The sequence below is a fragment of the Sinocyclocheilus grahami genome, unplaced genomic scaffold, assembly GCF_001515645.1.
Source record: "Sinocyclocheilus grahami isolate Dianchi unplaced genomic scaffold, SAMN03320097.WGS_v1.1 scaffold334.1, whole genome shotgun sequence".
NCBI classification, from domain to species: Eukaryota; Metazoa; Chordata; class Actinopteri; order Cypriniformes; family Cyprinidae; genus Sinocyclocheilus; species Sinocyclocheilus grahami.
The window spans coordinates 76,585-89,031 of record NW_015505513.1 but is presented as its reverse complement, the minus strand read 5'-3'; the positions used below and the strand labels follow the sequence as shown (position 1 = coordinate 89,031).

The 12,447-nt window shown below is 36.1% G+C and overlaps 1 protein-coding gene across 1 annotated transcript in view; it reads left to right on the top strand.

Moving 5' to 3' along the window:
* dachc (dachshund c) overlaps window positions 1-12,447 on the top strand; it is a 58,828-nt gene that overhangs the window by 11,955 nt on the left and 34,426 nt on the right. The window contains exon 2 of the mRNA XM_016295318.1: window positions 10,517-10,632. Within this exon, the coding sequence (XP_016150804.1) occupies window positions 10,517-10,632 (116 nt within the window). The remainder of the gene's footprint in view (window positions 1-10,516; window positions 10,633-12,447) is intronic.

Sequence of the window (12,447 nt, the reverse complement as noted above, 5' to 3'; positions counted from 1 at the left end):
AAAATAAAGTATTGGCATATATTTAGCAGACATAATGCTCCAATGACTGCTGGTTGACATGTAGTTGCAGAGTTACTTATCAACAGCTGTCTAAAGGGTACCATCAAAATAATCAAACTGATACAATAAAAATAGTTCAAAGCAAATGTGTCATATTACACATTCATCTGATCTGATACCTGATTTTATGGCTGTTTGAGGATTATTATTACTGTACTTATAAGTGGTCATTGATTGCTTTAAGTAAAGTAGCATGAGAAAAATGGCAAGATATGAGATTTATAATACATCATAACTATAAATATAATCCATTGTAACATAAGTGGATGCAACATGTTCACTGTGTGTTATAAATCATCATACTCTTAAAAGCTATAACCACAAGTAAGTAAATATTATAAAACATTAAAACTGTTCTTATGAATATTCTTAAGATTATATACCATATTATAAGGGTTTTTATAATGCATTATGCATTCATTATAATGCCTTAAGATGAGGCTAATATTAATTTTGATGTGAGCTAGTTAATAATTTCAACTGAAAAAGAAAATGCAATGTTTATATGTTAGGTTACATTTTATTTTGATGGTCCCCCTAGTCTGTTGACTATAAGTAACTTTGCAACTACATGTCAACTAACTCTCATTAGAGTATTAGTAGGCTTAGGTTAAGGTTAGGGTTGGTAGAATGTTGACGTACTTGCATAGAAAGTGTTACCAAAAGTCTTTTCACAAAGTTTTTTTGTGGTAATCAGCTTTATGTCACAAATGCTGTTGAATTAGCTTAACTTGTATTGAACCCAGGGCTGGACTGGAACAAAAAAATCGGCCCTGGCATTTTTTGGTCCAGGCAGCCCACCACCACTTCGATTATATTTTTTTTTGTAACATTATAAATGTCTTTATCGTCACTTTTGATCAATTTAAAGCATTCTTGCTAAATAAAAGTATTAATTTCTATCGTTTCTATCATTTCCCCCCCAAAAAAATTAAATACAAATACTGACTCCAAGCTTTTGAATGGTATATGTATAATGTTACAAAAGCTTTTTATTTCATATGAATGCTGATCTTTGGATCTTTCTATTGGATCTTTCTTACTGTTAAACATTTTTTGACTGGTAGTGTATGTAAGTAGCCTATGTATCACACTCATATCACATCTTGTTTTGGATAAGAATAAAACGTCAGGTCCGACAATATCGTGTCTTTTTTTATTTAAATCTAGCTTTATTCGCATTGGCCCATGGAAAACTCTATGAACACACGTGACTTGACTTGGCTAAAAAATTGCGGGGGACGAATTTACATTTTATTAAAAAGTGTTTACGCATACACTCATGGCGCGCACACACATTAGGATAGGTTAGATTCCTGCCTCCGTTGCGAGTCCCTATCAAGCACTTTACCAATTCAACTACTCTCTTCTTCTCCTCCTGCCTTGCTCTTTGGCCCGCATCACTCACCGCAGAGCAAGCCTGTTCTTGATAAATCTCCTGTGAAAACGTGGGAAAAGCCGATGAGGAAGAAGTTGGGGTGATGCGATCTTTATATAGGCAGAGCAAAATATTTCATCTATAGAGCATTGTGATTGGATGTTTACGCTGTCAATACAGGAGACAAACCAATGGGCCACTGGCTGCTCGCTGTCCCTGCGTGATGGTTTTCGGCAAAAAAAACATTCTGTCGGCCCCTTAAGTGCGTCGGCCCACAGGGAAAATGCCCGGTATGCCCGATTACCAATCCAGCCCTGATTGAACCCAGAGTATTCTGTACTGGCAAAAGGGAAGTTTCCATTTGTGGGAAAACTCAGTTTAACAAGCTATGTGTAAACAAAGTACATGGGAATGCAAAAAGAAAGTGAACACCACTATGATGCTGTAAACTTTTTTTTTCTTCTCTCTTCTCGCTCACTTTTTCTGTCTTCTTAGAGGTAACGCTTCTTTAAGTAGAACAGGATAATGCAGCAGTAACACATAAAGGTTTTGCCTAAAGCTTCCTTCACGCCTGTGACCTGATTAGTGTAGAGAGGACAGAGGAGGAAATTTTGCATCTGCCGAAAATGTGGAGAACAGACGAAAATAGAGATCACAGTGCAACACACTGCGAAAAAAGAGACAGAATGGATACTAAGGAACGAGGAAAAGATTAACCTGTGTAATGGTTGTGTCGATTTCACCTCATGTTTTTACACAACTCTTCTTACTGAGGGTCAGAAGAATGTGGCAGTGCTTTCAAACAGTCCCTGTGAGAAGGTAAATTTAACACACACACACACGCACGCGCGCGCGCGCGCGGCCCATATCTGCCAAAAGCTACTAAGAGAGAGAAAAGCAAGTGATTTATATGCCAGCATGTGAAAATTACTATTTTTGTTGTGGACTTTTATTGTATGAAGGACAAAAGGATGAGAGGAGAGGCAGTGGGATGTTAAATGACCTACATATGCACAAGACACGGCTTAGATTATGTCCTATATAGAGGTGAGTATACACAGATATTGTCCCTATAAATGGCAGGTGTTACTGGCTTTTACTACTCTTGTTCCAGACCACAATGGAAACACACTCATTCAGAACTCCAATAAACTTCATATGCTAATCTAGTGCAATAGTTCTTGATATGCAAGTTTGACCTGAAAAATACATTGTTATACATGACTGAAATAAGAATTTCTTCAAAATTGCTTTTTAAAAAATAGCTGTTTTACTAATTGTTCGGTGTAATTCTGCCTCAGCAATTTTTAAAAGAGAAGGAACAAAGTGTGCTCACTTCACTGAGATTCAAATGAATATTTACCGGCCTCTCTGCCATCTTTTTTTTTAATATGCTCTTTTATCTTTGCTTGGTAAATCCTAAAGTTCTTAAAGCATTAACATGAAGGAAATACTGGCTTATATAGGTCTTAAAATTCCTCTAGTAATCCAGAGTAGCAGCTTTATAACCCTCCCTCTGATGATAGGATGTCACCAGTCAGGTCCCTGTTGGCTTCTTCTGTAATGAGAGACAATAATAACAGCAAATTAAAGAGGTGCAAGAACCTGAACAGGAGAAATAGACTTTTACAATTAACCTTTTAACATCTGCCAGAGATGAGATTGAACTGTTCCCTGGTTACAATATGATCAAATCGACCTGTGAACTTACAGAACTGAACAGATACAATTCAGCAGTTTGTCAAATAGAGAAAAAAGTAGTTTAATTTATTCAGTTGGTTCATAAGATGTACGCTTTATTGTTTGGTTAATAAAATACTTGCCTTCTCTCTTTTCCCAAGCTTGGTTTTGTTACTTGCCTCTTTCCACAAATATGGTGTACTTTTATAGCATTAGGGTCAGAAGTCATATGTTTTTGTAAAGGCCATTGCACACGGAGTCCGAAATTTTCGCATGCGTTTTTCCGTTTGAAAACCCCTGCTCTTACTCATATTATCCTCTCCTAACAGTAATAACCATAACAAGACTTATAATCAGTCAGGTAAAGGCGAGCCAGGCACATCAGTGACTTCGCGAGGCCGGTGCATGTAGTGACTGATCCCCTTCTCGATGTGACCGGAGGCGAATAAATACAGGTGAATATAACCGCAACAGGTCTCTAGGACGGCTCATTTAACGTTAACGGATCGACAGGTAGGTGTACAGCAGTGACAGACAGACACATATAACGGTGCCCTGTATGGAAAGATGTTTCCCAGTCGACAGTTGTCCTTATTCACCTGTACAAGTAAACAGAACACTGAGCATCGGCAGTAATGAGCTTTCCACAAATATGGTGTACTTTTATAGCATTAGGGTCAGAAGTCATATGTTTTTGTAAAGGCCATTGCACACGGAGTCCGAAATTTTCGCATGCGTTTTTCCGTTTGAAAACCCCTGCTCTTACTCATATTATCCTCTCCTAACAGTAATAACCATAACAAGACTTATAATCAGTCAGGTAAAGGCGAGCCAGGCACATCAGTGACTTCGCGAGGCCGGTGCATGTAGTGACTGATCCCCTTCTCGATGTGACCGGAGGCGAATAAATACAGGTGAATATAACCGCAACAGGTCTCTAGGACGGCTCATTTAACGTTAACGGATCGACAGGTAGGTGTACAGCAGTGACAGACAGACACATATAACGGTGCCTTGTATGGAAAGATGTTTCCCAGTCGACAGTTGTCCTTATTCACCTGTACAAGTAAACAGAACACTGAGCATCGGGAGTAATGAGGCACGCTGGAGTGACATCACCGCCCCTCTTTGACTGATTGGCTAGAGGAGCTGTCAATAGAACTAGTGGACCAATGATGATGTTTTAGCCCTCCCTGATTTACATGAAACTCTAACTCATTTGGAAGAAGAAGCACAGAACATGGAATAAAGAGCAAAGGGAAAAACAGCATAAGCATACAAAAAATAAAAATATGTGCAGAAATATAAGCAAGGAAAACATGATTTTGTGTGCAATTCAGATAATTTTGCATTAATATTTCAGTTTGGTGCAATATGATTTTAAATGTTTAAAGTTTTGATTCGTGCTTATTTTTTGTTATGCGTTATTACATTTTTGATTTACACATATTATTTTTTGATCCGTGACCATTGTTTGCTATTCTGAAAACTTTGCTTTCATTTTTTTATTTTGTGCAATATAATTTTACTTGCGTTTTAAAATTTTAGTTTCACGCTTATTTTTTCCCCCATGACTGCAATGCATTTGGCGGAAATATGATCCCATACAATATACCAAGCGCAGCGCAAATTAGCGTAGTCGCAAATAAAGAATAAAGAAATAAAGAAGCCACAGTACGTTGAAAAGAACCGGAGGACAAAAAATGTAGGTTTGCTAGTTTCTTCTTCTTTGATAAATTACATCACACAAATAAGTGTTTTCACATGTTCCAAATTTTGGTAACAAGGTGACAAAATACATAATATTCATAATATTTAGTCTGAACTCCTGATATGTTTTTTTAAACGGTTTCAGGCCCTATATTCAGCCAAAAGATGGCAATCATTTGAAAGTCTCTCAAAACTAGTTGAACTTCTGCTTACCCTGACATGCTTTTAAACGACCGTATAATGTCTTAAACAAAAGCAAGACAAGGTGGTGTAATGGTTCACTTCATATGGTACATATTTACTAACATACAAGACAAGTCAACAACTGCTAAATGACTCTGTTACACTCATCCTTTGCTCATCGTTCATTTCTGCCCCATGTGTGTCTGTTTACATGCTGCAGTTCAGTTTAAAACATTTATTAGGTTTTTCAGACTATCTTTTTTTTCTTTCCCATCAACACATTTGAGAGTATTTACATGATTCTCTGATTAATATTTGATATAAAATAATGGACTCTCATAGTTCCTGAAGCTCTGGAGCTATGTAAATTAAATTAAATTTCATGAATCATTTTTTGTGTATAATCTTTTATTAGTATAATATGAGTTTTTGTTTATAATGTCAACAGGCTTGTAAAGGCCAGCTGGCTGGCTGAAGTATGTCAAAGGGAATATTACAGTAACACACAGAATCCTGACTCACTGACTGATCTTATTGAAGACTGTTTGTGTGGCTGACTGTTTGTGTGTGAATGTGTATGATGAGTTTTTGTTTATAATGTCAACAGGCTTGTAAAGGCCAGCTGGCTGGCTGAAGTATGTCAAAGGGAATATTACAGTAACACACAGAATCCTAACTGACTCACTGACTGATCTTATTGAAGACTGTTTGTGTGGCTGACTGTTTGTGTGTGAATGTGTATCTCTGTTTGAGGAAGCAGTCTGTTTGTAAAATGTTTACAGTACTGCTTTTTTCCATTGCTGTTATTTCCTGTGCATGTGGATATTTGTGTGTGTGCATGTATGCTTTGGGAAGATGTTAAAGTGTTTGTGTGTGTGTTTGGGACAGATGTTAAGTCTCTGTCTGTCTTTTTCTCTCCCCTTCTTTCTTCGTTCCCGTGTGGGGGCCACAACACTTATTTACATTTCATTCATCACAGAGAGACGCAGATTGAAACACAAACAGTGGACTATTTGGGTTCAGTCTTTCACTGCGATAAGAGCTTTGATTACGCCCCATCATGAAGGAACTTCCTGTTTGAGCCCAGAATAAAGGATGTTTGCTCTTATCCCTTCAGTTGGGCTTTTTTCATCAAAGAGCAGCTCCGTCTAAATGTTTTTCCATTTGTTTCAAGCTGTCTTCAATTCATATTAAATGTAAGGTAATGCAAAAAGTTTCCAAAAGTAAATTTTTTTTGAGACAAGTCAAGTCACATTTACTTCTATAGCACTTTATACAATACAGATTACAGTAATAAACAGGAAAATAACAGTGTTTGTGTAGCAAAACTGATTAATTATGAAACAAATACAATTTCAACTGTAAAGCAGCTTTACAGAAGACATCATAAAAATGGTATTATTTTTCAGCTCAATTCAGTTATAATTCAGTTCAATAATAGTGTCAACACTGCAAAGGTCGTCAGTTATGAAACGACTTCAAAGTCAGCTCTACAAAAGTCAGCAGTGTCATTATTCAGCTCAATTCTGTTCAAGTTTTGTTCTCATCAGATAATCAGTGCCATCAAATCAATAATATTACTGAATATTAATTGTATTTTAAACCCCAACTGAGCAAGTCCAAGATGACACTTACAAAAACTAGCAAAACACCCTCCATACTGCAAAAGGAGTGTATAAATTCATGTGAACTCATTTGACAAATCCACTATTTATAACTCTCTGCCTGATGAAATTCACCTGTCAGAAAGAGTCCGTCTCTGCTAATGGTAGACAAACACACACACACACACTGCACTCTCTTATTCTTCGCTTCATTAACCCTGAATATTAATATGGTCATCCCGGCTTCTCGTTCTTTTTTGATTTGTTTGTTTTCTCTAGCTTATCCAGAACGACAGCTTTACAGTGAAACAGGTAGTTATTATAAAGATAAGGGATTGAGGTATCTATCTCTCTTAGTTCCTTTTTCTGTTTCTGTAATCTAAAGTAATCAGTTTCCTCTGTGAAATACAGTACGTCCTGCTCTGACTGCCCTCTCTTATCTCTTTGTGCTGTGGACACAGATCATCACCGTTTAGATGAGTCCCTATTTACTGCTTCCATTGGACATAATCATTGAAAAGTACAACTGAATATTTGTCAGTGGAATACAGGAGAATTAGACCCCCCCCCCCCCCCCCCCCCTTTTTTTTTTGTGTGGGGGGGGCCGCGGGGGGGGGGGCGGCTCGCGCTCACCCCAGTAATTGATGAATTGTATGTGGTATGCAAATGAGAATCCATAAATCTTATGAATGACAGCTTAATTTATGTAAGCCTTAATGAATGCAGGATTAGATTTTAATTAAATGTCCTCAAAGGCACCCTGAGTTGTACGTTGCATTTTTGTTCTCTCTCTCTCTCTCCCCCTCTGACTCACTCTTTCATAGACTACCATGTTAATCTTAAGTCTTGTTTCCTGTGCACATCTGTCCTCTCAAATGAAGTATCAAGAAAAATTGCAGTGATAAAAAACTTCATTTTGCGAACGGAAGGGGGTCGTGGTTAATGAATCATACAGGGGGAGAGAGTTAAAATGGTACCTTATCTGCTGATCTCTCTTTGAATTTCTTGAGTCATTTTCCGCTGCACGGCTTAACCACATTTAATCTGATTCCATCAGTATCAGTTTAATTAAAATATCGCCCCATTAGGAATTATTAAAAATGTCAGCCTGTTAGGCGTTCAGCATGACTGTAGGAAGAGAGAAGACAGTCCTTCACCAGAGCTGCGTCATTAGCACTAGAGTTCTAGCACATCTCTCAGAGTTTGCTGTTATTGTGAATCAGAGCAGCAGTACCGGACAGAAGATGATCATGTTTGTGTGGATATAAAACACAAAACCTCATGGGTTTCAACTGGTTGTTGGTAAAGCTGAGATGGAAAGACCACAGAATGAAATCCACCTGGATCTCATATCTGGAAACACAGATGAGACGTGTGGGTGTGTGTGTGTGTGTGTGTGTGTGTGTGTGTGTGTTTGAGAGTTCATGAGAAGATGTGTATTAGGATGAGTTGAAATAAAATGCTGTTCGTGAGTCATTAAAGAATCTAGGCTTAGAAATGTGCCAGATTCTTAGAAATGCACTCTTTCTATTCATGTTAATTTCATATGTTGTGAAAACTTTTTTTTGGACCATTTTCCAAAAGAAGCTATGACTCTAAAAATGTCAGGTGGTGTAACCAAGTAAAAAGTAATAACATATTGTCCTTACGCATCTTAATAATATATAATATACATCTTAATAAATGGTATGTGTGTGTGGGTGTGTGTGTGTATATATATATATATATACATATATATATATATATATATATATATAGATATATATATATACACATATACATACATACACACATACATTTTATTTATTTTACAGGGGCGTTTTCTCCAAAGAGGCAGTGTCTCCTCAAAAAATTGGATGAGAAAATAATCGATATTACAAAAATTTAACAATGCAAATATTACTAATAAATATGATATTAAAAGTATAAAAGTCACTCGTTTTTATAAAGTAACACTGTCCAACAGCGACACCCGCAGCTAAAGTTACAGTCCATAGAAGCAGAGACCCCTTAGCGTGCCGTGGGTTTAGTTGGGGGTAATTGAGAATGAATGGGGGACAATCACGTGAGAGGAGGCAATGCCTCCATCGCGATATGATCGGATATAATCGGTTATGATTGGATGTGATTGGTTCATGCGATAAGTCCCGTAATATAAATTTCAACATTTGGGTACCAAAATACGGGAAAGGGGGTATGGGGGGCTGAGTCAAAAGTAATAATTTTTATATTATATTATATTATTTTTATATTAATTTGAACAACTATTATCAAACAATTATATTCATTTAGTAACATAAATATATATTAGTGTATAATATATATATTTTAATTAAATAAGCTTTATATTCATTATTATTATGATGTCGATCCACCAGTTCACATTTACAACTGCGTGTTTTCTGCGTAAAAATAAGGGTAGTTTTTGGCTTTGGTCTAAAAGAGCAGAAGGGCTTATTGAAAAATGCATATTCATTCTCTGCCAGCTGGTGGCGCGTTTCACCAGGAATATAGCCGTATTTCTCTCTTTTCAAACATCATATCACAACGGAAAGGCATTTATTTTCAATAAAAAAAATTAATAAATAAATTAAAAAAATATATATAATTTTACAAAGCTGTTTTATTAAAATATTTGTTTATGCCAAACTACTTTTTCCAAAGGTTTTCCTTTTCAAGAATTTAAGTTATGATATTAGAAGAAGGGAGGGGGTACAGGAGATGGTAGAAAAGACTGTCCTTGAGAGTATTTACTGACGCATGCTAGTATGCATAGTAGATTAGTCCAAATCTGAACAGAAATGTGTTTGTATGTGTGTGCTGGCCATGCCTTGATTTGAAAAAATATGGGACTAGTTGTCACACTTTTTACTGCAGTGAACATTTTTTAGAGAAGGTCAGTTTGTGTATAACCTTGGCTACAGGTCTTGACTAAAACAAAGCTGTTCCACTATTATTGTTTGGGAGTAAAAATATAGTTCATTGAACAAAAGTTGATGTCCCTAACAGCATGCCCCACTGGGAGTCGAACAGCATATTATAGGCTTTTCAGAGTCAATACAACAAAAAATGGAAAACAATTCAAGGACCAAAAACTAAACTAAACTGAACTGAACTGAACTAAATTTATGGTATGAAAATATTGATCTATGCCATTTTTCTCAGTGTACACTGAAAAAAAATGGTGTAGAAATAATTTTCACTCAGAAATTGCTTGTACATTTCACAAAAATACAAAGAAACCACAAGTAAGACACTGATTAAAATATGAAATTTTAAAGAATAAATACTCTATTATTTTATTTTAATATTATTATTATTATTGTCATTTTTTGAAAAATTTACTCAAATTATATTATTATTATTATTATTATTATATTATTTAAATATTTGTTTTATTTACAATTAATAAACATTTAGTGTATACCAGTGTGGTTTTATTTTTATTTATCCATTGTTTACCAAAGTTAAATATGGTGAAAAACTAGATGAGACTGGAATTTTAGTTTAGAAAACAGAATTTACTAAATTATTATTAGTAGTAGTTGAATTTAAGAATATTTTAAAATGGGTGTTTGAAACCAGCATAGCAAACCACTGCTAAACACACATTTGTGTAATAGGGCATTTGAGAACATATAGTTACTGAGATATAGCACTTTTGACAACTTTCTCGTTTGACAACTAGCCTCAGGCCTACTTGGTAGTTTCTAATCATTCTGTACCTTGTCTACACTTCAGGTGAATGACATGATGCAGCAAAAATTCAACATTCCCATTATAATTAACAAAAATGTCTACACTGCAACTTCCAATGTGCAAGAAGTGCACTGGCTTCTAGATAGGTTGTTACATGTAACCAGATAGAAAATTTGTCTGACATTTGGTGTCCATCTTTCAGCTCCAGACCTGGCAGACCTCCTAAACGAACCCAGAGCATGACATCACCCGAGAGCCCTCACGTCCTGCCCCACTCCGTCTCTGGACTCATGTCCTCAGGAATGATGTCTCACACTGGTAAGAAAATGAGGAAATGCTCCTACCTCACTGTTACTGCCAGAACAAACAAATCTCATTCCTTCTCAAATGAGAAAAGCAGAATTTTGGATTTATAATTAAAAGTAAAAGGAGAACAGGAAAAAGGAAGTAGTCAGTTAATGGTTTAAATAAAGAATTACACTGTGTCCTAACCAGATGTGATACGATATAATTCCAGTAACAAGATATTTGTCTGTCCACACCAAACACAATAAAATCAATCACAAATCACAGCCAATCAGAAGAGCATGTGGGCGGAGTCTCAGTGCAAGTACACTGCTGTCCTATGCTGTGTCCCAATTCGCCTACTTATACTATATGTCCTAAAAGTATGTACTCATTTTGTGAAGAAAAAGTACATATTTTGAGTATGTAACAATATAGTAGGCAAGCTTTGGGACATACTACTTCGTAATAACTGCGTCTTTAATGGACGCTTTGTTGCTTATTTACATGCATCCTGTCACCATTTAAACTGCCCTGACAATCGTCTTGTCAAAGTTTATATTTTATTCATATTTTGTTTGATTTAATTTCCTACCGTATTGGATTAAATAAATATTTTTTCAACAGGTTAGCTATTGATTATTTATCACTCAAACCCCTTTCTCTACCTGTCCCTCAGTGTCGCATATCTGCCATGTTTGTAGTTTCTTAAATACTTTTTATGTGTGTTTGTAGTTCTAATCAAATCCTCGTCCACTGCCAGAGGCTTTTGTCCATATTAGGAATTTCCTGGTTCGACTTTCTGCGCGAGAGTGCCCTCCGGCTTCGAGTATTAATGAAACATACACTGCATGGAATGTTTAGCACTCCGTGATGTTCATCTCGCCTTATTCTGGGTCTGAATAAAACATCAGATCATGCACAGACTATCCTGTCTCTTTGAATTGAAATCTATATTTATTCACACCGGCCCTTGAAAACCTCTATGCGAACACACTTGCCCGAAAAAGTGCGGGGGACGAATTTACGTGATATTAAAAGTGGGGGGGGACACGTCCCCCACGTAATATAAGCCCCTGTCCACTGCGCAATTTGTTGTGGGCAATATTAACCATTAGAGTGTGCATCAATCTGCACTTTGCATCGATCTGTACCTTTGGAATACTCATTTCAACATACTACGATTTGGGACATACTAATTATAATTTTGAATACTATTTAGGACGGGTAGTATGCGAATTGTGATGCAGCATCACACTTACAACAAAATGGATACATAATCAAATCAAAATAAACAATTTTACCAATATTCAAAATACATATTCATTGACAGATAGAATATTTGTCATGGAATACACTCGTTTGTTCACATATAATTTGAATTAATTGTTTCCTTTAAGTAATTTTTAATATCTGAGGTAAATTATCCATTGTCGCTTTTATTATGGCTTATTGCCGTAAAAAAAAGGGAAATTTAAAATAAAAGTAAATCTGTATCACCATTGTGGCTGTATTTCTTATTGTGGCATTGAGTGGTGTCTGGTTAGGACATAGAGTTACAGGCATCTTTAGGCTGAAACAAGAAATATGGTGATTTATGTAAGATTCATGTGTGATTTCTGCCTCACTAGCATCACAAAATGAAACTGAAATAATAATGAATGATATATATGAATGAATAATAAAAAATGACTGTTTTCAAATAGGTTTCCCAACCATTGCAATTGGTTGGTTAAACTGATAGCTCCACCCACACACACTATTGACTGAGCCATTGTTGCTATGCTGGACTGAACAGGAAGCTCAAACAAAAAATGCTTTGAGCTTTACAGAGCCACAGTGTTTAAA